Below are 26,703 nucleotides of genomic sequence, written 5' to 3'. Positions count from 1 at the left end.
ATGGAGATAAATTAAGCACGAAATGGGGCTGGGCGGGTTTGGAATGAAGTGGATTTGGGATTGGGACTGGGAGCTGATAAAGAGAAGAATGAAGCCATGAAGCGGGTTTAGAGGGGCTGGTGAGGTAGGGATGGGGCTGGAGAAAAGGGTGAGCGCCTAGGCTTGGGGACACGGTAGCTAAGGGTTTGGGACGCGGGTGAGGCGGGCCTCGGAAGCGAAGGGCAGGTCGGCCCAGGAGCGGGCGCAGAGGCGGTGGGTGAGGGGCGCGGGGGCGCCCGGGGCAGGCCGGGAAGGGGGGGCGGGCCTCCCCCTGGGCCGGGCCGGGGCGGCGCTAGGACCGAGCGCGGAGGGACGAGCCGGGCGGAGCCAGCGCCCCCCGCCCCCCGCCGGCCGGCTCCCCTCCCCCGGCCGCTGGCTTGCTCGGCTCGCAGCGCTGCAGAGGCTCCGAGGCGGCGGCGGCGGTGACTCCTTCCCTCTTCCTCTGTCCGTCCGTCTGTGCGTCTGTCCGTTCGGCCTCGGTCCGGCCCTCAGCATGGCCGGCGTCAGCTTCAGCGGCCACCGCCTGGAGCTGCTGGCGGCTTACGAGGAGGTGATCCGGGAGGAGAGCACGGCGGACTGGTGAGCCCCCGCCCCCGCCCCCCGGCCCCTTTGTCCCTGCGCCGCCGCCGCTGCTGCGCCTTTGTTTCCACTCGGCCCGCCGCCCGGCTGCTGGGAAAGGAGGGGGCGACCCGAAATGGTGCAGGGGCCCTGGAGGGCCGGGCGGGGCTGTCTTTGTGAGCGCCAGGGGAGGGGCCGGGCGGGGCGCTGCTGGCCCCGAGCGCCCCGAGCCTGCCCCAGTCGCGCGGTGGAATCCGCGGCCGGATGCGGACCGGAGAGACGCGGGGTCTGGACGTGTGGCCCGGGGCCGCACGGTCCTGCAGGAGCCCGTCTTCCGCCCCCTCCCCCGCCCCGGGCCTGGGGGACAGGTGTGCACCGGACGGCCAAGGGCACCTTCGCTACCTTCCAGCGGGCGCGGACCGGGCAGGCACAGGGCGGGGACCAAGCTAGCGGAGCCAACTCAGCCTGCCTAGCCCAGCCCGGCCGGCGGGCCAGCCACAGCACAAAGGAACGCTAGGGCGGGGGAGGAGCGGAGCGGGCTAGGGGCCGGGCGCCCCGCCCACCAGGGGGGCCTTCTAGGAGTTGGGGTGTGATGGAAAGACGTTCATTGCCACATGGCAACCGCCCAGTGACTCCTGTTCCTCTCAGGAGTCGCAGAGGAGGCAAGGATGAAGGGGGATTGCCGGGGCTGGGCAGCTGGGTTGGGAGATGCCAAGGGGGCTGAGCTCCCTGCCTAGGGGACCAGCGGGGGACCCTGGGCTGTAGTCCTCGGGCGCTGCAGTCCTCGGGCGCACAAGCATCGAGAGAACTCCCAGAGAGGGTTGAGGGGCTGAGTAGATAAATTGAGACCCTGGCTCCAAGGCCCAGTGGCAAGGGGCTCTCAACTCCCTAGTGGGGGAGGAGCTAGGCTGCCGGCTTCCCCCTCCCCAGCTGTTGCCTCCCTCTGAGCTCTGGGAGGGGTGGACCACCTGCTCTGGGTTGGAGTCCCCAGGGTAGTAGGAAAGCCAAGGGGTTCCACCCTGCCCCATCCAGGAATCATTCCCCTCCAATACTCTTTTCTTGGAGTGGAGGCCCATTTAGTTCCCAGGCCTCTTCTTCCCCTGGCAGGCAGGAAACTGAGACACAGAGTGAGGGCAGGCCTGAGGGACTTCATTTGAGCTGGCCTCACCCTCATGCTGGGAGGGCATTGGGATAGGAACACTGACCTGGGGGCTGGAGGAGGGGACAAATGGCTAGCCGTTTATGCCACGTACTGCAGCACTGGCGGGCAGCCAGGCCTGGAGGGATGGACGCGGGAGACAAGTTCTCATGTCCTGCAGGTCACTCACAGGAGAGGCCAGCACAGGCTAAGTGGGCAGGCGGCCCACCCGTTGTCCCAGCCCTGCCCCTGGGGGCTGAGATCATGGGAGGAGTTCAGGGCAAGGAGCAGGCTTGGCCTTGTGGAGAAGCTGGCCTCGGGATATGATGGGCCCTGCCTGAAGAGGGGCATGGTCCATCTTGGAATGCCCCCTCACCCTCAGTCTGGGGGTACTACTGCCTACCACCACCCCATTGTCCCTAACTTCTCCAGAGCAGAGCTCTGGAGGCCCAGTGTGGGTCTACACAACCATCGCTGGCCCACATCCTGTTCAGCAGAGGCCTGGGCTCCCACCACCCAGCAGCATCCATGTGGCCAAAGCAAGTTATTCATCACTAGTGTGCGTCACCCCCCATCTGGGTTGTGTGTGGGACACACAGATGCACGCATGCACCCTCACACATGCACACATTTGTTCACTCCCAAGGGCCTAGATAGCATTTTGTAAAAAGGGTGTGAGGATCACATCTTGCAGAGGGAGACATGAGGGCCCACAGCAACAAGCCAGGATACAGTGAAGTCTCAGGACTCAGGCGTGGACCCTGCACTCAGAGGTGGGAGGAGGGTGTGGTAAAATTGCTGCCTGGGCAAAGGGGGCTTGTCATTGCCCTCCCTTACCTGGTTTCTCAGTGTGGGGAGGGATGGGAGGAGCTCACTCTTAGGATGGCAGGGCCTCTGAAATGGAGCCCTGCCCAGGTGCCAGGCAGGAGCAGAGGACCCAGGAAGTCAGAATGTGTAGTAGGAAGAGCCAGTGTTGCCCTGGATGTGACATGACTCTATGTGTGACCACACACAAGTCCCTGCTCTTCTCTGGTACTGAAAAGAAAAGAGTATTGGGCTCAACCATATCTGGGACCTCCAGGATGTCGCAGCTCTAACATCCTGATGTGATTGTCCTGAGGATTCCACCTGCCCTCAGCTTCCCACCTCAACTGACCCCAGCATCTCCATGGAGCTGCAACATCCCAGCTGCCACCTCACCCCGGTCCCGTTTCTCTGGCCTAGATGGTTTCTCAGAGTTTGTGTCGGCGTCACACATACCTACTGGTGCTGCTGCGTGCTAGACACTGGACCCAGAGAGTGAAGCTTGTCAATTGACTGAGCCAGACATCTCACCTCCATGGGAGCTTAGGTCTGACTGAGACAGTGTCTGTCTCTAGGAGTTGGAGCTGGGGAGACATGTGGATTCCTGGTTACCTATCCTGTCTTTGTGCGGTTTCACTCACTCCCACCTGCCCAGGCCACCTCTGATGTATTTGAGAAGCACTGGTTTAGTGAGACCTAGGGCAGGCTCAGATACCTCTTCCCATCCCTGCTGGGGTGTGGTGAGTGCTCTGGGGAGGTACAGCTCAGGGCACAGCTTCCCAGGGAGCTGGCATTGGGGCCCTGAGGAGTTTCTGCCGGGGTAGGCAGGAGGTGGAGAAACAGGTCTGGCCTTTCTGTGAAGGGAACCACATATGCAAAGGCTCAAGGGTGGGAAATATCCAGAACTGTGTCTGGCATCAGGGAGCCATCCAGTATGACCCAAGTGTGTGGTGTGGGTACAGAGGTATATCTGGAAAAGCAGGCAGGCGGAGCTCAGGGTTGAAGGCCTGACAAAGGCTTTGAAGTTAGCTATGGTTTCTGCCAGGTCAGGGCTGTGGCTGGAAAGGTGGCTAAAGGTGGGTAAGCAAGGGTGGAGGATGGAAGGGATAGGGTAGGTGTTCCTGGGAGTAGCAAGGGCCTTCAAAGCCTGAGAGAGGCTGACAGTTGTCCCTGAGAGGTGCGCTGTCTAGAGCAGTGTCTGGAAACCAGAATCTTGGAGTTCTGCCTTAGTTTCTCATCTGTGGAATGGAGAGGGGCAGACCTTGCTTCTCTGAGGGCCCTTTGTTCCTAATGGTGGATTAGGGCAGCGGACAGGTGGTGGGACAGCTGTGCTGGGAAGCAGCTGCCAGCATTGTGTCCTGGGCAACAGTTGGACCAGGAGCTCCCGGCCTCCCAGACCACCGACCTCCCAGACCACCTGCGTCCCTTTCCAGTGAGAGGCGGGAAGTGTGTGTGTGTGTGTGTGTGTGTGTGTGTGTGTGTGTCCTCCTTCTTCCCACTTCCCTTCTTCTTTCTCTCCTCCCTCTCTCTTCCCTCCCTCCCTTCATTTCCTCTTCATACCTTCACTTCTTTTTCTTGTCCTCTCTTTTTTTCTCCTTGCCCAGTTTCTTTGACTCTGTTCCTCCCTTTCTCTTCTCCATCTCCCTTATGCTTTTGCCTTCCCTCCTTCCAGCCCCCAGCCTCCTGCCTTATTAGTGGAGAAAGGGGAGCTTGAAAAGGGACCGAACCCTCCTGAGCCTCCTCCAGAACAAGGCCCTTCTTCCTTGCCTCAGGCCTGTCCTCCCAGGGGCTCCTCAGGAGCCAAAATCTCTGCCTTCCCTTCTGTGAAATGGATGCTGTGCCACGGCTGCCTGGGAAGAAAACGCTAGGGAGGAGGAAGAAGGAAGACGGCTGCTAGGTCAGCTTTCTGGTGACGCTAAGGTGGAAGGAAAGGGTGGCAGTCCCAGGAGGTCAGGGCCTCTGCTGGAAAAGAGGTGGCCTAGCTGCCCTTTGGAAGCCAGGAAGACATGGGTCACCCAGGGGTCAGAGTCTGGGCAAGAGTGACCTGGATGACCTCATCTCCATTTCAGAGAGGCAGAGATTGAGGCCCTGGGCGTGTCCCCGGGGTCCTTTGTGTTTAGGAGATTGCAGTCAGGGTGGGCTAGTCTTGTGCCAGTTGCTGGGTTGCCATGGTTACCAGGGGATGCCCTGAGTGGAGTGAACACTAGGTTCTCCTCCCCATCCCCTGCTGTGGGGGGGAGGGGCAGTGGGTACCAAGGCAGCGCCAGGTAGGTTCCTGGCAACAGCCAATGGGGGATGAGAAGCATGGTAGCCAGGGAACAGTAACCAAGGAACCGTCGCCTTGGAATCTCCATCGCACACCAGCTTGCTGGGTTGTAGGCTGCCAGGACCAGGGCTCCGAGCTCTGAGGACATGACACATGGGCAGCGATTTCTATCTCCCTCCTATTATTTATTTCTCACCTGACCCAGGGCCCCCTCTACCAGGCCCCAGGACCACACCCCCACCAGTTTTTAGGCAGAGTGCTGGGCCAGAACCCCCTCCTGTCCTACCCCTCTGTGTCCCCTACCTCTCTCCCTAGAGCTGTCTCCACCCAAAATTGGCGGCCTGGGCCCTGACAGTTCTAAGAGCCACCCCTCCCACTCCCCAGGGCTCTGTATACATATGAGGATGGCTCGGATGACCTCAAGCTTGCAGCGTCAGGAGGTAAGAATTCCAACCATTCTTTCCCCTTCCTCTTCCACCCTCTCTTCCACCCCCTCCTCCGGTTGTTTTCTTCCCCACCCCACTGGCTCCAGGCCACCTCCTAGCCTGTATCCAGCAGATCCACACTTGTCTGGCGGGTGTCCTTCCTGGTCATCCCTAAGATTCCCCGGGTGGGAAGGGAGGGAGCTTTGTTTCTTGTTTGATTATAGGAAGACAGCCTCAGAGAGAGAAAGTGACTTGCCCAAAGTCACACAGTTGGAGGGGAGGGCTCTGGCTGGGATGGCCCAGATCATCCTCACTTTCTCCAGAGCCCAAAGGCTTTATTTTACAGCGCTGGGCAGTGAGACTTGATGATGTGTGAGAAAAAGCAGTTCCTCAGTCCTACCCCCAATCAGGCCCTGGAGGATTCAGAGGCAAAGCCAACACCTGCCTGCCACCTCTTACACCATCACAGAACTCTGAGACCTCAGGTCCCCGGGGGTGCCTGTAGATCCCACAAGAGGAGTCTTTCCTTCGGGTTCGAGGCCCTTTGCAGGGTGAGGGTTCAGGAAAAGGGAGTCCTGACACCCTCCTGATTCCCCCAGATGGGGGTTTGCAGGAGCTCTCAGGCCACTTTGAGAACCAGAAGGTGATGTACGGCTTCTGCAGTGTCAAGGACTCCCAGGCTGCTCTGCCAAAATACGTGCTCATCAACTGGGTATGTGGCTGTGGGCTGGGGAAGGGAGCTTAAGCTCCAGAGCGGTTGCCCTCCATCCGGCCTCACCCACTGACACCGCTGGGAAGAGAGCTCGGGGCTTCAGGCTGCTGCCCCTCTTGTCCTTTCTAACCCTCTCTTCGTTGGGGACTTTGCAGGTTGGTGAAGATGTGCCTGATGCCCGCAAATGTGCTTGTGCCAGCCACGTGGCTAAGGTGGCCGAGTTCTTCCAGGTGCGAGTGGGGCCAGGGCTCTCATAAGGGCAGGGCCAGCCACCCAGGACAGGGTCCATATGCTTGTGGTGGTGACAGGAGGGACCTGTGCTGCCTGAACACACCTTCTTGCTGCAGGGCGTCGACGTGATTGTGAATGCCAGCAGCGTGGAAGACATAGATGCAGGCGCCATCGGGCAGCGGCTTTCCAACGGGCTGGCACGGCTCTCTAGCCCTGTGCTGCACCGACTGAGGCTGCGCGAGGATGAGAATGCCGAGCCGGTGGTCAGTGTGCCCCTGGGAACAGCTGGCCCTGCCTTGTGCTGGGCCCACCCCTGCCCTCTCAGTCCTCAGCCTTTGCCCTGAGAGCTCCTGGAGCACTCAACTTGCTCTCTGCACTCACGCCAGGCCATTTGACTCTGCAGGGCACCACCTATCAGAAAACTGATGCAGCTGTGGAAATGAAACGGATTAACCGCGAGCAGTTCTGGGAGCAGGCCAAGGTGTGGCCCCTGACCCCATAGGGTAGCTTTGGGCCTCTCTCCCCAAGTTACCCTTTCAGTAGTGTGTCCCGTCCCATGCACTACCCCAGCTGAAAGAGCAAGCCTTATGCCCGGAAGGCTCACTTTATTTCCCCAGAACCCTTACTTCCTTTGCCCTGAGTTGGGGATGGGCTGGAGGGTGGGAGGTGGGAGGGGGCAGGCTTAGGGCCTACACTGCCTTGGCATGGGTGGTTGCAGAAGGAGGAAGAGCTGAGGAAGGAGGAGGAGCGGAAGAAGGCCCTGGATGAGAGACTCAGGTTTGAGCAAGAGCGGATGGAGCAGGAGCGGCAGGAGCAGGAGGAGCGAGAGCGGCGCTACAGAGAGCGGGAACAGCAGATCGAGGAGCACAGGTGTGCCTGGTCCGCCCCGTGCAGGCCCTGCCCCATGCCAGCAGGTCCATGTGGGCCTGCCCTAAGGGGTGCATGCCTGCTTATCGTTCTAGGAGGAAACAGCAGACTTTAGAAGCTGAGGAGGCCAAGAGGCGGTTGAAGGAGCAATCTATCTTTGTAAGTTTCTAGCCAGAGCTCCCAGTCTCCTGGTCAGGGAGATGAGGATGGCCCCTGTTTTCCGGGGCCTCGTGGGGAAATCAGTGTTTTAGGGACAGTGATGGGTGTTCTGGGTACCCCTTCACGGGGTGTCATGGAGTTTCAGGCCTGCTGCTTGATCACGTGGGGTCTGGCCCCTGGCTGTGGAAAGACCTTGGAGAAGCTTATACTTCTGAAAGAGAGAAGTCTGTCTTGACCCAGACCCTAACTGACCAGACTCCCCTGTCCTTTCCCAGCAGGGCCTGAGGGGCTCAGGGTGGGTTAGACATGCTTCCTGCACATAGCGGGCTTGAGACTTGGTCCCCACAACATAACTGCTGCAGAGCCACACTACACACAGTGTATTAGATGCTCAGAATGAATCCAGGCCAGTGCTCTGAGCATCTAATACACTGTGTGTAGTGTCTCCTTCAGAGCAGCCCCTTGCTCCAGGGGTGCTGTCTGAACCTCTAAACATTGGGGTGGCCCATAGAGCCTGTGGATTGGCCCTTTGAAACCGCAATGGAGTCAGATCCTCATGTTTTGAATTGAATTTCGTGTTTCAAAAAGGGCAGAACATGGTATAGTTCAGAACAGGAGGTGGGTGATACTCGTCTGGATTGGAACTGTAATGGGCAGATATTGGGCCCTGAGGACTCCAAGGAGCTTCAGGGCCACACCCACAGGAGACTGGGAGGGAGGAGGCAGGACACCCTGCAGGCACAGGCGTTAAATGGCTGTCAGAGGTTACTCCAACCCCATCAGCTCCTGGGCTGGTAAAGATGGGAGATGATGTGGAGTTGGTAAGCTCTAGCTTCAGTGATTTATTCAGTAAACCCCTGTCACCACCTGCCATGTGCCAGGTGTTAGAAACACGGTGAGGAAGAAGATGGGCAAGGCCTTTTTAAACGAATCGATGAGTTTATTTTCAACTGTGGCAGAATATCCATAACATGACATAAATCATTTTAGCCATTTTTAAATGTATAGTGTATTGGCATTAAGTATATTCACATTTTACAAACATCATCACTGTTCATCTCCAGAATTTTTTTCATTTTCCCATACTGAAATTCTGTACTCATTAACACTAACACTCCATTCTCTCCTCCCTGCAGCCACTGCCAACTGCCAGTCTACTTTCTGTCTGATGAATTTGACAGCTCTAGGTATCTCATGAGTGGAATCATACAGAATTTTTCCTTTTGTAACTGGCTTATTTCACTCAGCATACTGTCTCCAAAGTTTATCTATGTGTTAAAATGTCCTTCGTTTTTAAAGCTAATAACATTCTATTTTATCTATATAACATATTTCATTTATTCATTCAGAGCAAAGGCTTTTTGAAAAAGCTTTTTATGGAAAATTGCACACATACACATACATGCACATGAAGTAGAAAGAATAGTATAGTTAACCCCCTGAACTGATCACTTGTCTTCACCAATTATCAACATTCCAAGCAAAGTCTTAAGAAACTTATTCTATTATTTTATAGTTCCAGCTGGCCCTTTAGAACTGTAAAATGCCTTCTATCAGTTTAAGGAGTTGTTCTGCTTTCTCTCCTCTGATAAGAATTGTCTTCTTTGTCTGGGTTCCCTTTACGCCAGGGTTGCTAGGGAGCTCCCATGTATCTGCAGATGCTCAGGTACAGCAATGCCGTCTACCCTTATGGTTAGTGTGTTGATCTCTCTCCCCTACTCACAGCCCTAACTTTTTTGAGTGTTTTTCACATCCTTGGTAGTTAAAGCTTTTGTGGTAAGTTGCCTCTGGTCTTTTTTTTAGTGAGGCAGAGGAACCGAGGAAGGTTATACTAGGCAGAGGCAGAGTATCAGCAAAGGCTGGTGGGGTGTACATTTACGGGAAGGCAAGGAGCCTGCCTGGAGCCCAGTGGGCCGAGGAGCAGAGGAAATTTGAGAAGAGAGAGCAAGGTCAGGAATTTAGACTTAATTCTGGAAGACATGAAGTTGTGGATACCTGGAAGGGCCATTCTCCTGATGCACCCTGACAGAAAAGTTTAAGTTGTAGGTTATGTGCTCAAAAAACAAAGGATCTCTTTTATTTCACCACCTTGCCTGCAGCTTTTCCTCTCCCCTCAGTCTCTCCTGCCCCATTTGCTACAGAGGCAGCAGGGGACATTGATGTAGAGGCTTTCGGTGTAGTAGTGAGTTCAACTGAGCAAACATGTACCAACTCAACCTTGTGCTGGTCACTCACACATAGGCCTGAGTTCTCATCCTGTGTCACCCACAGAGGGTGGAAGAGATGATCCCAGAAACAGGAAATTTCTGACATAGTGTAATCTGCCTGGAACACCTCATGGGGACTCAGAAAAGGAAATGACCTGAATGGGCCAGGGACCGCATCCCCTGGCAGTAGGCAGTTCACAAGCTGAGGCTGAAAGCAGAACGAGTTGGAGCTGGGGTGGGGATCAGGCACTTGGGGACAAGAGAGATTCATCTCCCATGCCAGGTGGGAAATGGTATGGATGTTCCAGGAATGGTTATTGGGTCATTCTGATGACTTTATACATCTCACAGGGTGTGTGGGCAGGTCAGGGTGGGAGGGGGATGTTGGAGAGGTGATGGGGCAGGTCAGGCAGGGGGAGGGAATGTGGGCCTATATGAGGGGCTCCACCTGCCTGTACTGGGGTTGCAATCTCAAAACAGCAAATGAAATGAGCAGGTGAAAGGCAGTAAAGAGTGGTGGGGACTGTGGCAAACTGGATAGGACGCACCTGGTGTGAAGGTGGCTGCAGCTCTGGCCAGTGGCTGCTTGGGGGCATGTGGGCCAGTGTTGCCAGGTAAGAGAAACTGGAGATCCCGATTTCATTACGAAACTTCCTGATTCTTAAGTGGAGGCAACTAATTAACATGTTTTAAAAACATACTGGCAAAATGAAAGTCATGTATGGGCCATATTCAGCTAGTACTCACTATGACTCATGAGAAACCCCTGAGGGATTTTAAGCTAGGAAGCATCATGGTCTGATCTGGATTTTGGAAAGGTTCTTTGAGGGTTTATAGAGAAGAAATTAGGGGAGGAGAGCACGGAGACAGGGGACTAATAATGATCCAGGAAGCAGTGATGGGCACAGTTAGCCAGGCACTGGAGTAGGTTTAAGAAAAGTTGGCTACAAAGCAGGGCGCACTCCTGGAGGCCCTGGGTGCCTGGTTGGATGTTTTTGCAAAGGAGCAGGAGGAGTTGTGCTGGGTGCCTAGGCACCTGTCCAGGCTGGAGGTAAGGAGGCTGAGGGCCTTGTGGATGGACAGAAATAACTGTGTGACTGGGTGGCGAAGGGAGGAGAGGTGCCACCTCCAAGGCTCTTCCTGCCAGATCGTGGAGGAAACAGGCTGCAAGAAGGCAAGAGCTTCTGTTGGGGGTGCCCAGGACCCTGTCCCTTTTGTTTCCAGGTTGACCAGCGGGATGAAGAGGAAGAGACCCAGATGAAGAAGTCAGAATCGGAGGTAGAGGTGAGAGCTGGTAGGACAGCAGGTGAGGCCAGCAGGGGTTTGCTTCAGCCAGTCCCAGCTTGGCCCTGACCCTTTCCTTGTGCCCCCAGGAGGCAGCAGCCATTATTGCCCAGCGGCCTGACAACCCACGGGAGTTCTTCAAGCAGCAGGAACGAGTCGCATCGGCCTCCGTGGGCAGCTGCGATGTGCCCTTGCCCTTCAACCACCGATCAGGTAGTCCCAGGTCCCACTCCCACTCGACCCTCACTCCTCAGGTTTTGGCCTTGAGCCTCTTTGGCACTCTTTCTTGGAAGGGAAGCCTTGCCCAAGGACCCTTGGAGAAGGCAGAGTTGTTCATCAGATGTACTTCCACCCTCCACCTCCCAGGTGGCAGGCCTAGAAGGCTGGGAGTGGAAGGAGGTCAATGTCGGGCCTTGGCTAAGCAGTGGGCAGTGCTAGAGGCCATCTGGTCCGCCCTGGCTTGGGCTAAGGCGCCCCCTCGCTGTGGGGAGCAGCCCTGTTGGGGTTGAACCAGGCCTTGCCTGAGGGCTGTGGTGCATGTGGGGTGGGCTGGTGCCCTGGCTCTGGGGCTTTCACCCAGGTTCCCTATTGGAATTCTCCTTGCAGCTTCCGCCTCCCCCTGAAGCACCCTTTTGCTTCCTGTCTGCTGGTCTGAGTGTTTGCCCCTGCGTGTGCTTGGCCTGTGCTGGGGTTCTAGGTGTGGGGCAGGCTGTTCCCAGGTGTGTGCTGTGCAGAGGCTGGCTGCGTGGGGCAGGCTCCTTGCTGTGTGTGGCTGGTGCTGGTGGGAGTCCTGTGACAGCTTGAGGCTGTAGCCTAGCTTGGCTGAATGTGCACCCTGGCCAAAGGCAGCTTGAACATCCAGGGCCAGCCCTGGGGGTGGGTGAGGCCTTGGGGTGGGGGTGGGGGAGACTGACCCTCTCTTGTCCTCTGTTTCTCTCTCTCTGTCTGTCTCTCTCGGCAGGTCGTCCGTACTGCCCTTTCATAAAGGCATCGGACAGTGGGCCTTCCTCCTCCTCCTCTTCCTCCTCCTCCCCTCCACGGACTCCCTTTCCCTATATCACCTGTCACCGCACCCCAAATCTCTCTTCCTCCCTCCCATGTAGGTAGCAGCCCCAGGCCTGGGCAGGGGGGTAAGGAGGGCCCCGCTTCCCAGCAGCCCCCCGCCCTCACTCCCCCAGCCTGACCACTGATCTCTGGTGTTTGTCCCCAGAGCAGGTACCGCCCGCCTCTTCCCTGGCCCTGAAGGGGTGCTGGCTCCCAGGGGCCTGGCTTACAGGGTCTGGAGTTGTGGTCTGGGGAGCTGGGGAGCTCCAAGCCCCAACCCAGACCAGACTCCAGAGAAGAGGTACTGGCCAGGCCCCAAGGTGGACAATCCTGGTCCCACCTGGCTCCCTGGCCCTCACTGACCAGCTTGGGGGTTTGTTCCACAGGCAGCCACCTGGACAGCCACCGGAGGATGGCACCCACCCCTATCCCTGCCCGGAGCCCATCTGACTCCAGCACAGCCTCCACCCCTGTCTCTGAGCAGATCGAGCGGGCCCTGGATGAGGTCACGTCCTCGCAGCCTCCACCACTGCCACCCCCACCCCCACCAGCCCAAGGTAAATGAGGAGTGCTAGCTGCACTGGGCTTCTTACCAGTCCCTGTGCTAAAAAACCCATGTGGCCATGGTAATAACTCCCCAGGGATCTAGGCTACCCATCACCCAGGCTGCACTGTCCTGGAAGTGGTTGTGGCCAGGAGGAGCCCTGGTGTCACAGTGACACCTGTCCTCTGAAGCTTAGTTTCTCTCCCTGGAGTGGGAATCAGGCCTTCTTCCCAGGGCTGCCGAGTGGCTTAAAGACACTAGGTAAAAGGGCAGTGGGGCCCAGTAGGTGCTGGAGGGCAGTCTGCACAGAGCTCTTAGTGGAGACCATCTTCCAAGAGGTTGCCAACTTTTTTGGGGGGGGGCAGGGTAGATAGGGTGGCTGCCCAGGCCCTGCATCCTTTCCTGAGGGAGCTGGTCCCATCCGTCTCCTCCATTTGTGTTGTAACAGAAACCCAGGAGCCTGGTCCCAGCCCGGATAGCGAAGAGACCAGCAAGGAGTCCAGAGCCACAGCCCCTCAGGCCTGGGCTGGCCCTGTGGAGGAGCCCCCTCAGGCACTGGAGTCTCCCCGGGGGCAAGGCAGCCCCATGGAGGACTTTATGTTCATGGTGGCTCCAGAGCAGGCTGTCCTGGCTGCTCCTCTGGAGCCTGCCATAGCTGACACTGCTCCAGCCGACACCCTGGCAGCTGCTGCCACTGAAACCAACATTGCTGCTGCTGACACCGCTATTGCCAACACCGTCACCTCTGCCAGCCTCATTGACCTATGGCCTGGCAATGGGGAAGGGGCCTCTGCACCCCAGGCTGAGCCTAGGGCCCCAACACCACCCTCGGGTGCTGAGGTCACTCTGGCGGAGGTGTCCCTGCTGGATGAGGTGGCTCAGGAGCCACTGCCGCCAGCAGGTGAAGGCTGTGCCAATCTCCTTAATTTTGATGAGCTGCCTGAGCCGCCAGCTACCTTCTGTGACCCAGAGGAGGCAGTAGAAGGGGAGCCCCTGGCTGGCCCCCAGGCCCCAACTCTGCCCTCTGCTCTAGAAGAGCTGGATCAGGAACCGGAGCTGGAGCCAGAGCCTGAGCCACACCAGCTGACGAATGGCGAGACCACCCAGAAGGAGGGGACCCAGGTGGAGCAGGGTAGCCTGGTGGGAGGGGTGGGAGTCAGGGCTTGAGCAGGGAGCTGACTCAGCCGTTTCTCAGGCTTGCAGCAGTACCCCTCTTTCTCTGTGACCCACATTATTGGGGAAAGCTTCGTTTCATTCCCCAGGCCAGCTCTGCTTTTGTTCCCAAGGCAGCCATCTGTTTCCCTGGCAACCACGGATGGAATCACTGGTTGCCAGGGAAACGGGCTCAGGCCTGGTAGGTCTGCCCTACTCTTGTGGGGTGGGGCCCAGTGACCTGGTGCTTTCCTCCTGCAGGCCAGCGAGGGGTACTTCAGCCAATCACAGGAGGAGGAGTTCGCCCAATCAGAAGAGCTGTGTGCAAAGGCTCCGCCTCCTGTGTTCTACAACAAGCCTCCAGGTAGTAACTGCGGTGGCTGATGGTGCGGAATTAGGGGTTCTGGTTCAAGTGTGGGCAGGTGATCCCTAACCCCGTAGCTGACACAGCTCCCAGGGGTTGGGAGACAGCCATGGATCTGCTGGCTATCTCCTAACTCTCCTCTCTTCTCAACACCATAGAAATCGACATCACCTGTTGGGATGCGGACCCAGTCCCAGAAGAGGAGGAGGGCTTCGAGGGTGGAGATTAGCGGTGGCGCCGCCCTCAGGCTGCTCTTGCCAAGGCTATCCACGTGCGCCGCCTCTGGCCAGATGGCCGGCTGCACCTGCACTCGAAGCAGCTCTGCCTGGCACTCACTCCGGATTCCGGCCCTGACCGGGGACTTGGCCGCTTACCTACCCACAGGGCCTGACTTTTACAGCTTTTCTCTCCCTTTTTTAAAAAAGTTGATAGGAGACTTGTACAGTTGACTGGTTTTCCTCCCGTTGGTAGTTGAGACTCTGTTGCAAATTCCATCCCCTCCCCGCCCGGTCCAGATTGTAGCGCTTAGTCCTCCCTGCTCACTCAGCTGGCCAGGGTGGAGGCCTCACCCTGCTTGGGGCCTGGCGTGGGTGGGAGTCTGATGGGAAAATGTCCCCCCATCTTTTCCTAGTTTTGTTTCTTGGAAAAATATCACTTTGTATTCTCTGTCCAGGGCTTCAGATATTTTGCACGAATTTGAAAACATGGCAATAAATGGCTCGTGGGCTCTGGCTCCCTGGGACCCCCTCCCCACCCTTCTCTTGACCCCTTCCCACCTGGCCTAAAGGAAGTAGCAGGCCCAGCTGGGGCCCCTCAGTTTCCCAGCCCTCTCCTACTCCCTCCTGCTGGGCGGGTCCCAGGTTGGAGGCCTTAGTCGCGATTCAGGTCAGGGCTATGGGTGGGGCCGGGGGCTAGGGTGGCCCCTTCCCAACTCCTTTGCTTGGGTTCCTTTTTCACATTCAGTAACTGTTTTTTGGAAAGCACAAACTTCTGTAACGGGTCGTGCTCATGTCTGTTAATAAAGAAATCCAGATCCCTTTGGGCCTGCTGCTCCGGGCCTCCAGGGGTGGATCTGGGGTGGGCCGCCTGCCCTAACCCCCATTCCTAACTCTTTCCACTTCCAAAGCCGCAGGGGGTGCCCTCACCTGATCTCATGGGCAGGGAAGGTGGGGTCTGAGGCTCTCGAGGAAACCAGCCTGTGAAGCAGGCCGACAGGTTTAGTTCTGCACTTTTTGCCACTTTGCAGCGGCAAAGCGCATTCATGTTTCGTCCTGCCGAGGCTCAGGCACACTTGGGCGCAAGCAGTGGGTGTCCTCTCGGTTTGTACCAAACCAGATCACACACCTTTATTATCCTCAAAATGTAACAAACGGGGTAAGAAATCCCTCCCTCCCGCTCCCCTGCAGTCCAAGGGAAGCATTTAAAAAGCCCCGCAGTCAGGCCAGGAGTCCGCGGGTGGGGTCTGGGACGCCGGGCGTCCCTCTATACGGCTGTAGTCCTCCCGAACAAGGGGATGGAGACCGGCAGGCGCCAAGCTCCGTGCTCCAGCGGCTCACGACTGCTAAGCTCCGAGTCGGTCCAGCTGGGGAAGACCCGGCGCCCGCGGTCCGCCTGCAAGCAGAGGGCAGGGCAGGGCGGCGCAGGCCGCGGCGCGCTGGGCAGGTGCAGCGCCGATGTGTAGCCTCGGTCCAGGAAGAGAGGCTTGTAGCTGGGCGGCGGCTGCTCCTGTTTCTCCGCGCTGTCGCGGCGGCTCAGAAAGGGCGTGACGATCTTGCGATAGAGGCCGCGCGTGTCCGTGAGCACCTCGCTGTAGGGCGGTGGCGGCTCGGCCATCAGCACTGCCTCTTCGTAGCACGGTGGCTTGGACATGTCCGATTCTGCTGCAGAGTGGGAAGTGGTCCGAGGGCGTAAGGCCACCCATTCCAGCCTCCCACAGAAGTCTTGGCCAGCCGCCAACCCCAGGCCCAGCCTATTCCCTTCGGGGGGGAGGGGTCCTGTGTAAGCCGGAGGGTAAGCCATGACCCCGCCCGCGGACGAGGCCCCGCCCACCCCGGTGATCCTGGTCGCCCTCGGCGGATGTCGGTACTTACCTTGGCGTGGGTAGCTCCATGGACGTGGCGGCACCGAGAGGTGCGGCGGCGGCGGGTGAGGCAGCGCGTGGTGGTGTGCGTGCGCGTGTGCGTGCGGCTGCGCGGGCCCGTGGTGCAGGAGCGGGTGCACGTGCACGTGCTGGTGCGCGTGCGCCGACGCTTCGAGGCGGCCGCGGTGCGGTGGTGGCGGCGGCGCCAGGCCCGGGGGGCTCCCAGCCAGGCTGCCCTCGAGCTCGAGGGGCTCCAGCTCAAGGGCGCGCAGGTTCTGCTCACGCAGTCGCTCCTCCTGGCGCCGTTTGAGGCGGCGGCGCAGGAAGCTGCAGAAGCAGCAGAGTAGGACAATAAGCCCCCAGATGAGCCAAAAACCAGCAAAGCACGTGAGGAACGTGTAGGTGCCCTGGGACATAACCATGGCGGCGGCGCGCGCGGCGGGTCCTCGGCTGCTTCACTGGACACTGGGCTCCTCTACGTGGCCCCGGACCCGCGCTACGCTCCCAGGAGCCGCCAGCGTCACTTGTGGACCCGCGGCCGGGGGCTGCCCGCGGCAGGGCTCAAGTCGTGCGCGCGCCGGTGGGGGGCAGCAGCAGCAGCGACGCCCGCTCCTTCCCATGGCGCCGGCGGGCGTGCGGGCGGGCCTTACCCGGGGCCGCGCAGGACCTGTGGGACAGACACAGGGCGCGGTGAAGGCGCGCTGCAGCCCCCGACGACTTCCCAGCTCGCGCCCGTGCCCTGTGCAGTCCCGGGGAAACCTCCTCTGCCGGAACCCCCGCACTCCCCGGGGGCGTGATGACGTCACCGAGGATGACGTCACGACCTGAGGTTTCCCCGGTAGGGTTTTCCCGGATCTAGGATCCGGACGCTGCCGCTGAGCCTAGGGGACTCCAGGCCCGCCAGCAGAGGGCGCGCAAAGGCCAGACTCGGCCTCCGAGCAAGGGAGATTCGTTATCCGCATACCCGCAACACAGGGTACCTCAGTTTGGAGAGGGTTTCCGAGGCTCGCGGGCAGACCCAGGCCGCTGAAGAGGAGTCTCGGCATGGTTCCTTGACGGCGGGGAAAGGGTGGCCTTCCTCCCAGTGCTTCAGCCCTGTGCAAGTGCCCGGCAGCCCCAAACGTGGAACATCCCAGCCCACAGTGCGGCCTCCCAGTCGTCGCCGCTCTTACATGGGTGCTCGGGAGGGTGGTTCTGGCTGCTACGGCATGCTACCTGCCTACCTGTGCCGAACGCCTGGCCGCGTGGGCCATTCCCTCCCTTTGCTCTAGGCACCTCCGCCCGCCAGATCCCAGTCCCATCGCCTCCTACCCCAGCGCAGCTCCGCTCAGTCTTGACCTTTCAGCTCCAGGACGCCGAGTCGCTACCCTTCAGTCCATTCCCCTTTTACAGAGGGGAGGAATAGTAGCTGTCTTTGGTACCTCCTGGTCCCGCGTCACTCCAGATGGGCATCTCATGTTCCACCTCCTCTCCATAGCCAGGGTTGAGAGGGGAACCTTGCATCCTAAGAGGTGTGTAGGAGGGAGCCCTGACTGCGGAGTGACAGGTGGCAAGCGACTGTTCACCACCCCCGAAGAACAGAAATGAGCCCTTCTTGAATGCCTCATACCCAGGGGCTTTCACATACAACCCTTTGGAGTAACTGGAATTATTCCTATTTTACAGATAAGAAAAGGGGTAAGCAATTGGCTGTGTAGATGGCAGGTGGCAGTTCTGTAGTTTGAATCCAAGCCTAGCCACAACATCTTAGCCTGGGGTAGAAGATTGCTGCTTCTTGAGCTACTCTGTGGGCCTCTTCCAGGAGTCCCATGGATGCTCCTATCCTCAGTATGTCCAAGGCACACACACATTCAGCTGTGGGGCCTACAATGGGCCTGAGCCCTAAGCTGGTCTGGCAGCAAGCTGGGGGGAAGCCAGGCCACAGGCTATTCCAGATGGCTCCTGTCTGACTCCACGGCTGCCTTGTGCCATGTGCCACTTGGTGCTCGTGCCAATCCCTTTCTTTTGGGCCTGCGTTCCAGAACAGACAATGGCAGGAACAATAGCTCCACCCGCCCCCTGACAACCCTGCCATGAGGCTGCCATGGCGACGCAGCCCAGATAAAAACACGATGCTGCCAGTCACTGGGAGTTAATTAAATCTGTTGTTCTCCTTTTCCTGAGCCCACAGGAATTTTCAGGAAGCTGGCACTAACTAGGGGGCCCATTGGCTTGAAGAGCAGGAACAACTCTGGGTCAGAAAAGGCACTTCTGGGGCTGGAGGTGATGGAGTTTAGCTGATTTAGAAATAGAAACACCTGCCAAGGACTCCACTGCGTGTCAGGCCTTGTTCTAGGCCCTTTCCACTCACTGCCTTCTCACTGGGGGTCCATTTGATAGATGAGACGGAAAGGAAGTTCAGAGAAGAAACTGAACTTGCCTCAGGTCATACAGCTAATAAGTGGAGGAGCTAGGATTTAGCTTGTCTGAATCCAAAGTCTGTGTCAAAACACCTTACCCTACATGACGACTGAGCTATACACAAAAAGCCCAGTGCACATGAGCACTGGAACATAAGGACTTGGCGGCCACGGGGACACTGGGAAGACTGGCAGCGTATAGCCAAAATGTGCCTTCTTGTTCCTTTCCACCAAGGCCCGCAGCTCGAGTGGGAAAAGGCTAGAGGGTGGAGGAGAAACAGGCTGGCAGCTCCAGGGTTAACCAGGAACAAAGGACAGGGACTGTGCCCTGAGCTCGATTGACTGGGCATTAGGGTAGACAAGGGGTGGGCCATGCCCAAGACCTATGGATGCCACTGTGGCCCTTCAGCCAAGAGGGAGGAACCACTGCTGCATTTTACAGACTAGGCCACTGTGTGTCTGAGAGAAGTTTCACAGCTGAGCTGGCCCTCTGATCCCACATAGGCGCCAACACCCAGTTTGAGCAGGTGGGACCTTGCCTGTGGCCTGCTTCCTTGCCCAGCGTCTGGCTCACAGGAGTGGCTCAGTCCATCTCATCTAACCCACAGTAGGTGCTCAATCCATCATCATCAGTACGTTCATTTAGACCTTTCCAAATGTGCTTCCTGACCAGGCCAAGCTGCTTGAGGCCTCCCCAAGGAGCTGACTCTCTGCCCCTTGGGCCTCTGTCAGGTGGTCCGGACTGTTCATTGCAAATACCTGCTTCTGTCCAACTCCAGTTGTGCTAGGAGCGGTGCCTTCAGGCAGACTTGTCCTTAAGTCTGCAGTTTTATGTTTATTTGTTTGCTTTCTCTTTTCTTTCTCTTTCCTTATAGGTTATTTGAACATTTTTTAGGATTCCACCTCACCTTATTTGTAGAGTTTGTGAGTGTATCACTTTGTATGGTTTTCTGAGGCCACATGCTCACTGGGAGCACAACAAGGATGAAAATGAGGCCCACGGGGTGAGCTTCTTAAACTCCATGTTGCCTCAGTCTCCTCCTCAGTGATCATGGTAAAGATTGAGCTAATCTGTGCAAAGGGCTTGGAGATGCTCAGTAAACATTATCACTGAAGATAGAGGCTTCTGAACTGGGGATGCAGAGATGTGTGTGTCCCTAAGGCACTCCCTACCCAAGGGCTGGACATCACAGATGGTTCTAGCAATCATCCTGCAAACTGAGTTGGCATTCTTCCCATTTGACAGAGAACATTTGGCTCACAGAGATTAAATGACACCCAAGGTCACCTAGATCTCTCATTCTCGGGCCTGGTGCATCCCTGCAGGCACCTACCATAGTGCCCCTCCACGTGAAGAATCCCAGCACTCCAAACTCAGACCCCAGAGATCTGCTACTGGATCCTTTATTGCAGCAAAGGGCCCACCAGTCAGTCCATCCACCAAGTCCCATTGTTTTTACCCTCAGTGCAGTATGCCTTCATCTGTGTACTTCCTTTGGTTCCTTGCCACTGCCTTGGCCAGGCTACCGGCATCTCTCACTTAGGTCCCTATTACCATGCTTGCCCCTGCTCTACTTTCGCACTGTGCTCCTACCTGGCTTACCTATTGTCCACATTGCCATTTTCCCCCAAGTCCTCTGTCACCCGAACCCTCCAGTGACTCCCCAGTGCCTCAGGCGACAGCTCAGCTCTTTAACATGGTTAGATGGGTTCCCCTCAAACGAGTGAACATCAGAGCCGGTGGAGGGCTTGTTAAAACAGAGCTGGCCTTTGCTCCCAGTGTTGAAGGTCAGGGTGGAGCTTGCATTTCTAACAAAGTTCTGGCTCAAGCCTAGATCTCCTGGCCTAGATCATGGCTTCTGAGATGAGCTCCCGCCAAGGCCTCTTCAGCCTCACCTCTCTCAGTGCACCATGTCCCCGTCCCATGCTTCCCAGAGCTCTGCTTTCTCTCCCCCAGGGGCCTGCCACACAGCCATGCTGCTCTGCCCCAGGACTCACTACTCAGTCTCACCACCTCACCCGAAAGGGTTGGATGAGAAGCTCAATAATCTCGCAGTGTTCGGTAGTAGCCTGTGTCCACCACCAGAGGCTGCATCTGTCCTGATCACCTGGCACACAGCAGCTCAAAAAATCACTGTTGAAAGAGGGACTTGGAGGTGTCTGGTTACCTGTTTGGTCTTTTAGACATAGGGACAAGAATGCCTCAAGAGCTGGGTTTGCATCCAGTTCATTCCTGGGAAATGTCAGCCACTTACCAAAGTGTCACTGAGAGAGAAGCTCTTGGCCCTTGTAGGGTGGTTTATAAGCAAGCTGAGACCCACATAGCTATGTGAGTAAACGGACAAGACTGCACAGGGGCATATACCAGGGCACTGGAGTGAGCAGAGGGAACCTCAGGAAGCTGGGGCTCTGGGTCATGAGGTTCCCTGGATGTGAGACTAGAGCTGCTAGTCAAATGAAGAGACAGGACTCAGACAAGGGGACAGAGGAAGGATGGAGGAGAGTATGATGTGAAGAGTGGGGTGAAATAACCTGGCTGCTAAACTGTCCTGTGTGCCCTGCATATGACAGGCCTGCTGGTAGCCTCTATACATTCGTTATCTCAGTGACACCCAGGAGGTGGCTGCTGCCATCCCCATTCTACAGACAAGGAGCTGGAGCTGGCTAGGCCCACACAGCCAGGTGGTTGTGAAGCCCAGATGACGGCAGAGTCCACTGTCCTGGCAGGAAGGACATTTCACGGAGGTACTGGTGACATTTTTACACCTCCCACACCCAGACAGATGAACTGAGGCCAGAGAGAGTTGATGGGAATTGTCCCAGCTGCTACAGTCAGCCAGGCATGAAGCTGGCCAAAACCTCCTTTCCAGCTAGGCCAAGGCTTGGCACCCTTACCTGTAGGTGGAATCTCTGTGACCCAACCTGGCACTGGGCTAGGAACCCAGGGCTTAGGGAACTGCAAACAGGACAACAGAGACGTGCTCCAGGGGCTTGTGAGCACAAAGGCCTTACTTGGGTCAGTATCTACTGTACTCAGATCTGTTCCTCTGAGGGAGCTGGCTACACCTCAGGGGTGGGGGGCAGGGAGATGAGGAGCCCCTCTTCTGAGGGACAGCCCAGTGTAACACAGCATTAAAGGAGGAGCCCTGGGTTCAAGTCCTGCTTCTGCCCTGCCCTGTCCAGGCCACGTGACCCCATCCTGGCTATTCTCATGCCTGAGCTGAAGATTTCTTCACCTGTAAGACACAGATGATGAGACCTGCCTGGCAGTGCAAAGGAGGAGCAAAACTGATGAGGGAGGTGAAAACAATTCAAGACCAGTGTACCTGGTTGCATGTGACAAACAAAATGCCAGTACCTTGCAGCCTCAAGAGGCTCAAAGGTGGAAACCGGCCTCTAGAGCTACATTTACATGAGCCTAGGGGTAGGCCAGCAAAAAGTGCTGTCACTTTACCAGGGACTAGCTTCATGACTCAGGCTGGACATGGTACATGGATGTGTTTTCTTGGCCCACAATCAATTTTTAAAAATATTCTGATTAGTTGCCAACATTTAAAAACCCAGAGATTTTATATAGAAGTCTGGATTTCTAGCTGATCTTAAAAATTGGACAATCTGGTCATACCCAATCCACATTCTCACATGGTGACAAAGACTGCAGCTGGCCCATCTCATTCATTCCATTGTGTCCTGGGCCTGGAGGCATTTGGGTCTCCAACCCGAGCTAGACTGAGCACCTACAGGGACCAGCACCACAAGCGCCCATCTTTGCTAAATTCCTTCTACAGCCAGGCTGCAAGCTTATCAGGCCACAGAGCCCACAAACAAAGGACTAGGGCCTCAGGGGTTTCCCAGGGGACTGAGGCAGCCCTCACCACTTGGTCTTCCCCAGAGAGAGAAAATGGAGAGAGGAAAGAAGGGAGCCAGCCCAGCAGCAGCACAGTCCTAAAGAGCATCCGAGGAGCAAGAATCCGGCTGATTTTTCTGGGAGAAGGAAAGGTGAACCAAGGCTGGAAAGACAGCATTTGCTCACTAGAGGAATGTGAAAGGTTAAGAATACTCCTCTAGAAGGCTCTACAGTTCTTTCCTGCCTGGCTCACAAGAGACACGGAGCAGGTGGAGGGGCTGCGCCAGCAGAGAAACCGGCACTGGAAATCTAGCTCCACACTGACTAGTAGTGTGACCTTGGGCAAGTCACGACCTCCCTGAACCTTGGAGTCTTCACCTCTACAATGGGGATGATAAACTTACCGTGCACAATTGACAAATTAGGAGATAATGGATGCGGAGCCCTTACACAGAGCAGGAAGAGAATGTAAGGGGCCTGTGAATAATCCCAAAGGCATAGCTGCCTGTGGCAGGGAGACTGGGGCCTGACTTGGGCCACTACTCATCTATGGGAATCTATGCCAAGGCCACAAATGCCCGGGGTAATGGTCACCTCTGGTGCCCAGGACGCCTCTCTGGATGGGAAAAGAAAGCCAATGGTGTTCGTGGTCAAGGCCTGTGGTCGGTAGGGGCTGGCATCTGCTGAGTCAGGCCCCGGAGAGCTGGTCGGAGGGCTATTCCCCAGCAGGCTGCCCACTGAGGGGAGGTTGGGAGGGGAGCCAGAGGTCATTTACTCTGACTCAGCGGCCATTCTCCCAGAGCTCTCCTGGAGGTCAGAACATCTCCATGTGGCGCTGGCCTGCCTGTCCGCCAACCTGCATGCCACCCAGCACAGCCTGGGTTTTTGTGCTCAGACAAGAAAGGGACACTTGTGATCCAGACAATGGGCTGGGGTGCTCCCATCTGGTCCAGCTTCAGCTTCCCCAGGTCAGCAATGTCCTTTCCTCTGCCCCTGCCCATGTTGCTCCCACCCCTCCCTGGAGAATGGTGACTTGGAAAACGGAGCAGAGACCCACCACAGCCCCAAGCCGCGTTTGGCACATGCTCTGGCCACGAGGAGGAGGGATGCGAGCTTCTTTCCTCTTCCCTGGTAAGGAACATCACCTTTGGGGCACCCAACTCGGGTGGGGCCATTTGCCAGGCTGGTGGTGTACTGACGGTGGGGGTGGCAGGGCACAGACCCCAGACCCTGCCACCATGCCACCTCCTGCTGCCCCAGGCCAGGGCGCCCCCACGTTTTCAGCCACCCCAGGGGCCCTGCTGCGACGACTGTAGCCACGTGGGAGCCAGATCGTGCCCACCGGGTTCTCGCCCCCCGCCCCCACCATCGACGGGCTGTGGAGGCAGGCACACTCAGATGGGCTAGAGGGGTGACGATCCCCCACGGCGAGAGGAGGAGTCCCCGCATCCCCTCTCCCCCTGCACTCGGGGGCTGAAGCCCCGCGTGGGGTGGGGGATGGGTGGGAGGGGGCGTCGCCGCCCCGCAGCAGCGTTGCCGGGGAGCGCAACCCCGTTGCTGTGGCAACCGTTTCCAAGCGAACCGGTGGCTGCTCGCGCCTTGCTCCGACTCCCTCGCTCACTGGCGCCCTCCTGTTCCCTCCCTTCCTCTCTCCCTCCCTCTGGTGTGGGCTGGGGGAGGGGCTGGCCGGGGTGGGGGTCTGGGGCGGCGACCCGGGGCCGGAGAGCGGAGCCGCCCGCGGGGAGGGGCCGGCCTCGGTATCTTCTTCCGCCCGCACTCCGTGCCCGCCCGCTCGCCGCCGCCGCCGCCACCGCGGTACTCACGGGCCCAGGCATCCTCCTCGAGCTGGACTCTTGGCTCCGGGAGAGCGGCGTGGGCCCCGTGGACAGAGCCCCCGGCCCGGGGTAGGTGGCGGCGGCCCCGGGGAGCTGACTGTGGCAGCGAAGGCGGATCCGAGCGCTGGGCTGGAGCCGCGGGGCGCGCGCACGGGCGCGTACACGACGCGTCCCGTGCCCAGCGTGCGCGCGCGCGGCTGCCAGCAGAGGGCCCCCGCCCCCAGCCCCTCGCAGCCGAGGAGGCAGTCCTGGAGCCAAAGGCGGAGGACTCACACCCATCTGCCTCCCCAGGCTCGCCTTGCACAGGGAATGTGCACGCCACGCCATAAACCTTCTGGCAACAGGCTGTCCGGGCAGGGCACATGCAGGTGGACCTAGTGCAAACAATCGATCAAGCACACGGGATGCTCAACCAGCCAGGTAGCTGAGGTCCAGATCCTGAGACACACACACAGCTCAGCCGGGAGAGTGCACACACGTCCAGGCCCCAGCCGCATACCGACAGGCACTGCACACACGCAGTGGGCAGGGGTTGGAGCAGGCAGATATCCCCAAAGTGGCTCCAGCTCATGAATTCGTGGCCCCCTCCCAACTCACGGCCCCTCCCACTGTGTCCCCAGCAATCCTACATCACGACATGCCAATTTAGAAGTAGCAGGAGGGATGAGCAGGATCCATACCACTGGCCTCCATAGACCCTGCTCATCCCCAGGAACACAAGCGGGCCTCAGTGAGGGTCCCAATGTCTAGGCTGAGTCTGAACGGGGCTGTGCACTAGCTTCTTAACGGGGGCCTTGTTTCATGGGGAAAATCACTGCACCCTAGGGGTACCATCGTGTTGGACCTGTGAACCCAAGTGTCCCCTGATGCACAGTGGGTAGGTTTCCAGCCCAGCTCTTCCGAATTCTTTGGGTTTGGAGTTGGCTTCAGTGATGCAAAGACACAAAGGTGGCAGTAATATCTTGCTTCTGGGGGTTGTGCCCTGATGAGAATGGGATCTGGGAGTAAGACTGGGGAGCTACCGTAGTTCTCATTCTTCCTGTCTATTAGCCCCACCCACATCCTTTTTTTTTTAGCTTTTTAACTTTCAACCAAAGACTCCTAAGAGTTCTACCTGACTCATGACTCTAGGTGTGCAAGCCTGGCCCCATCTAAACCACATGGACTGAGAGTGGGGGTTTTCCCTGCAAAAAACTTGGGGTGCTTTTGTACATGCTTGGCAGACACCCTAACATAACCAGTTAAAACCCTTCAGGGACTCTACTGCCTTACTTTCATAGATGAGGCCCAATATCCTTACTTTGCTTTCAAAGCCCTGTATAGTTATGTCTCCTGACCTCAGCTCCAGCCACCCCACTTCATATTCAGCCATTCTAAACCACTAGACCATCCAGCTGACTCATCCCAGGTACATCTGGTCCTGTGTCTTGGAAAGCAACAGCTCCGACACCTTCATTGCCAGAGGGCCTCCCCTGCTTGGTGTTGGTCTCCAGCCCGAGCCCTGGCAGCTCTAGAATTCTCTCTGCCACAGTGCCGATTACACCGGTCCCACTGTTCCCATGTCTGCCTCTCTACAAGGCTGAGCTCCAAAGCTGGCAGGGGCCTTGTCTCCATCTAAATCTCCAGCTTTCACCTCAGAGCTAGATGGGCAGGAGGTGAGCTTAGAGAAAGCTTGTTGGGAAGTGAATTCTGGGAGTTTCCTCTGCCAAGGGTCCACTGTGAGCTCTAAGGGAAGCTGAACTCTAACCAAGTAGTTTCCTGGATGCCTCCCTAGCCTAAGGGAGAGCTTGGTGGGAAATCTGGGCCCACTGTAGGTTGTGTGCCCCCAGGGTCCTACCTATTCACTTGGTACCCACTCACACCTGTCCAGGGCTGGTCTTCAGCCTCTCCATCCTGATACCTCCTAACTGCTCTCTCCCCATAGAGCCTAGAGCAGAGAGGCAAATGCATCCTGGGCCCCAACCTCATGCCTCATGGGCAAAATCCAGCTTCACTTTCAGCTGGCTTCTTCCCTACCCTGCAACAGCCACTTACCAGTGGAAAGACCTTGGCAAAGCCCGATCATTTCCCTCAAGTTAATAGAAGTGGCAGCACATGTTCCTCTGACCATCAAGAGTGGGGATGGGGCAAGAGGCCCTTTCAGCTAAGTTGGTGCTTGGAGCCTTCTGGCTGCCCTTGAGACAGCTGTCAGCTTGGTCCCTAGCACCCACTCCCCTGGCAGGCAAGTCCTGCCAGGGACCCAGGAGCTCGAGGCAAGGGGTGACCATTTCAGTGGATGCTCATAGCCACCCTATGAGGTGACGGATCTCATACTCACCTCTCAAGAAAAGGGAAGGGCCTGTGCAGTCAGCTTGAAAGCAACCAGGCTGGGATTTAAACCCAGAACTGATGGCAAAGCTCACGTGGCCTTCATGGAATGAGGTACCCAGCCCAGACACAATGAACAATCCCTTGTGGTGGTTACAGGGAATCCTTGGCGGGGGGGACTGGGGCCACTGGGAGATTATGGAGTGATAGGTCTGTTAAGTCTAGAACAGACTTGTAGTCAACAGGCTGCCACCCCCAAATCTTGGCATAGGTGGAATGCTATGGAATGGAATACTCCTCCAATCCCTCTGTCCCCAGCCGAATGTCTCCTTCAACGCCTGGCTTAATTACTATTTTCAGAGGACCCTCCCTGATGCCCACATGGCTGGTCCCTACCTGCCCCTACTACAGTCTAACTCCCAGCATCACCACTGTCTCTCC

General features: G+C 57.5%; 2 protein-coding genes across 5 annotated transcripts; one reads left to right on the top strand and one right to left on the bottom strand.

Annotated features, from left to right (window-relative positions):
- The first annotated feature begins 391 nt into the window (after window positions 1-391).
- On the top strand, window positions 392-14,831 carry DBN1 (drebrin 1). Of its 2 annotated transcripts, XM_039880092.1 has the most exons (15): window positions 392-618; window positions 5,190-5,245; window positions 5,830-5,942; window positions 6,098-6,172; window positions 6,290-6,436; window positions 6,577-6,654; window positions 6,892-7,043; window positions 7,136-7,199; window positions 10,631-10,690; window positions 10,780-10,903; window positions 11,652-11,789; window positions 12,121-12,291; window positions 12,727-13,400; window positions 13,692-13,794; window positions 13,953-14,831. In XM_039880092.1, exons 1-15 carry the CDS (start codon window positions 533-535, stop codon window positions 14,021-14,023), a joined length of 2,112 nt encoding a protein of 703 aa, XP_039736026.1. In that variant the 5' UTR covers window positions 392-532; the 3' UTR covers window positions 14,024-14,831. The 2 variants fall into 2 exon arrangements, with proteins under 2 accessions (XP_039736026.1, XP_039736023.1); XM_039880089.1 differs by lacking the exon at window positions 11,652-11,789 and having other exon boundaries at window positions 396-618.
- Window positions 14,832-15,099: 268 nt separating this feature from the next.
- PRR7 (proline rich 7, synaptic) lies at window positions 15,100-24,086 on the bottom strand. 3 transcript variants are annotated; one of them, XM_039880093.1, is made up of 3 exons: window positions 23,944-24,086; window positions 15,885-16,541; window positions 15,100-15,674 (listed from the first exon to the last, which is right to left on the bottom strand). In XM_039880093.1, exons 2-3 carry the CDS (start codon window positions 16,294-16,296, stop codon window positions 15,277-15,279), a joined length of 810 nt encoding a protein of 269 aa, XP_039736027.1. In that variant the 5' UTR covers window positions 16,297-16,541; window positions 23,944-24,086; the 3' UTR covers window positions 15,100-15,276. The 3 variants fall into 3 exon arrangements, with proteins under 3 accessions (XP_039736027.1, XP_039736029.1, XP_039736028.1); XM_039880095.1 differs by having other exon boundaries at window positions 15,100-15,671; window positions 23,944-24,080; XM_039880094.1 differs by lacking the exon at window positions 23,944-24,086 and adding an exon at window positions 16,855-17,179.
- Between the last annotated feature and the right edge of the window lie 2,617 nt (window positions 24,087-26,703).

This window comes from Pteropus medius, unplaced genomic scaffold (assembly GCF_902729225.1).
Source record: "Pteropus medius unplaced genomic scaffold, Ma_sr-lr_union100, whole genome shotgun sequence".
Classification (NCBI taxonomy): Eukaryota; Metazoa; Chordata; class Mammalia; order Chiroptera; family Pteropodidae; genus Pteropus; species Pteropus medius.
Note: the sequence above shows the minus strand (reverse complement) of the source record. Positions and strands in the feature narration are given on the sequence as shown.

Bases quoted from the DNA above. Each gene is read 5' to 3' on its own strand.
- DBN1 (XM_039880092.1), top strand. From the start codon at position 533: ATGGCCGGCGTCAGCTTCAGCGGCCACCGCCTGGAGCTGCTGGCGGCT. The intron at 6,437-6,576 runs GTCAGTGTGCCC...TTGACTCTGCAG, and splicing joins ATGAGAATGCCGAGCCGGTG to GGCACCACCTATCAGAAAAC. The intron at 13,401-13,691 runs GTGGAGCAGGGT...TTCCTCCTGCAG, and splicing joins CCCAGAAGGAGGGGACCCAG to GCCAGCGAGGGGTACTTCAG.
- PRR7 (XM_039880093.1), bottom strand. From the start codon at position 16,296: ATGGTTATGTCCCAGGGCACCTACACGTTCCTCACGTGCTTTGCTGGT. The intron at 15,675-15,884 runs GTAAGTACCGAC...CCCACTCTGCAG, and splicing joins ATGGAGCTACCCACGCCAAG to CAGAATCGGACATGTCCAAG.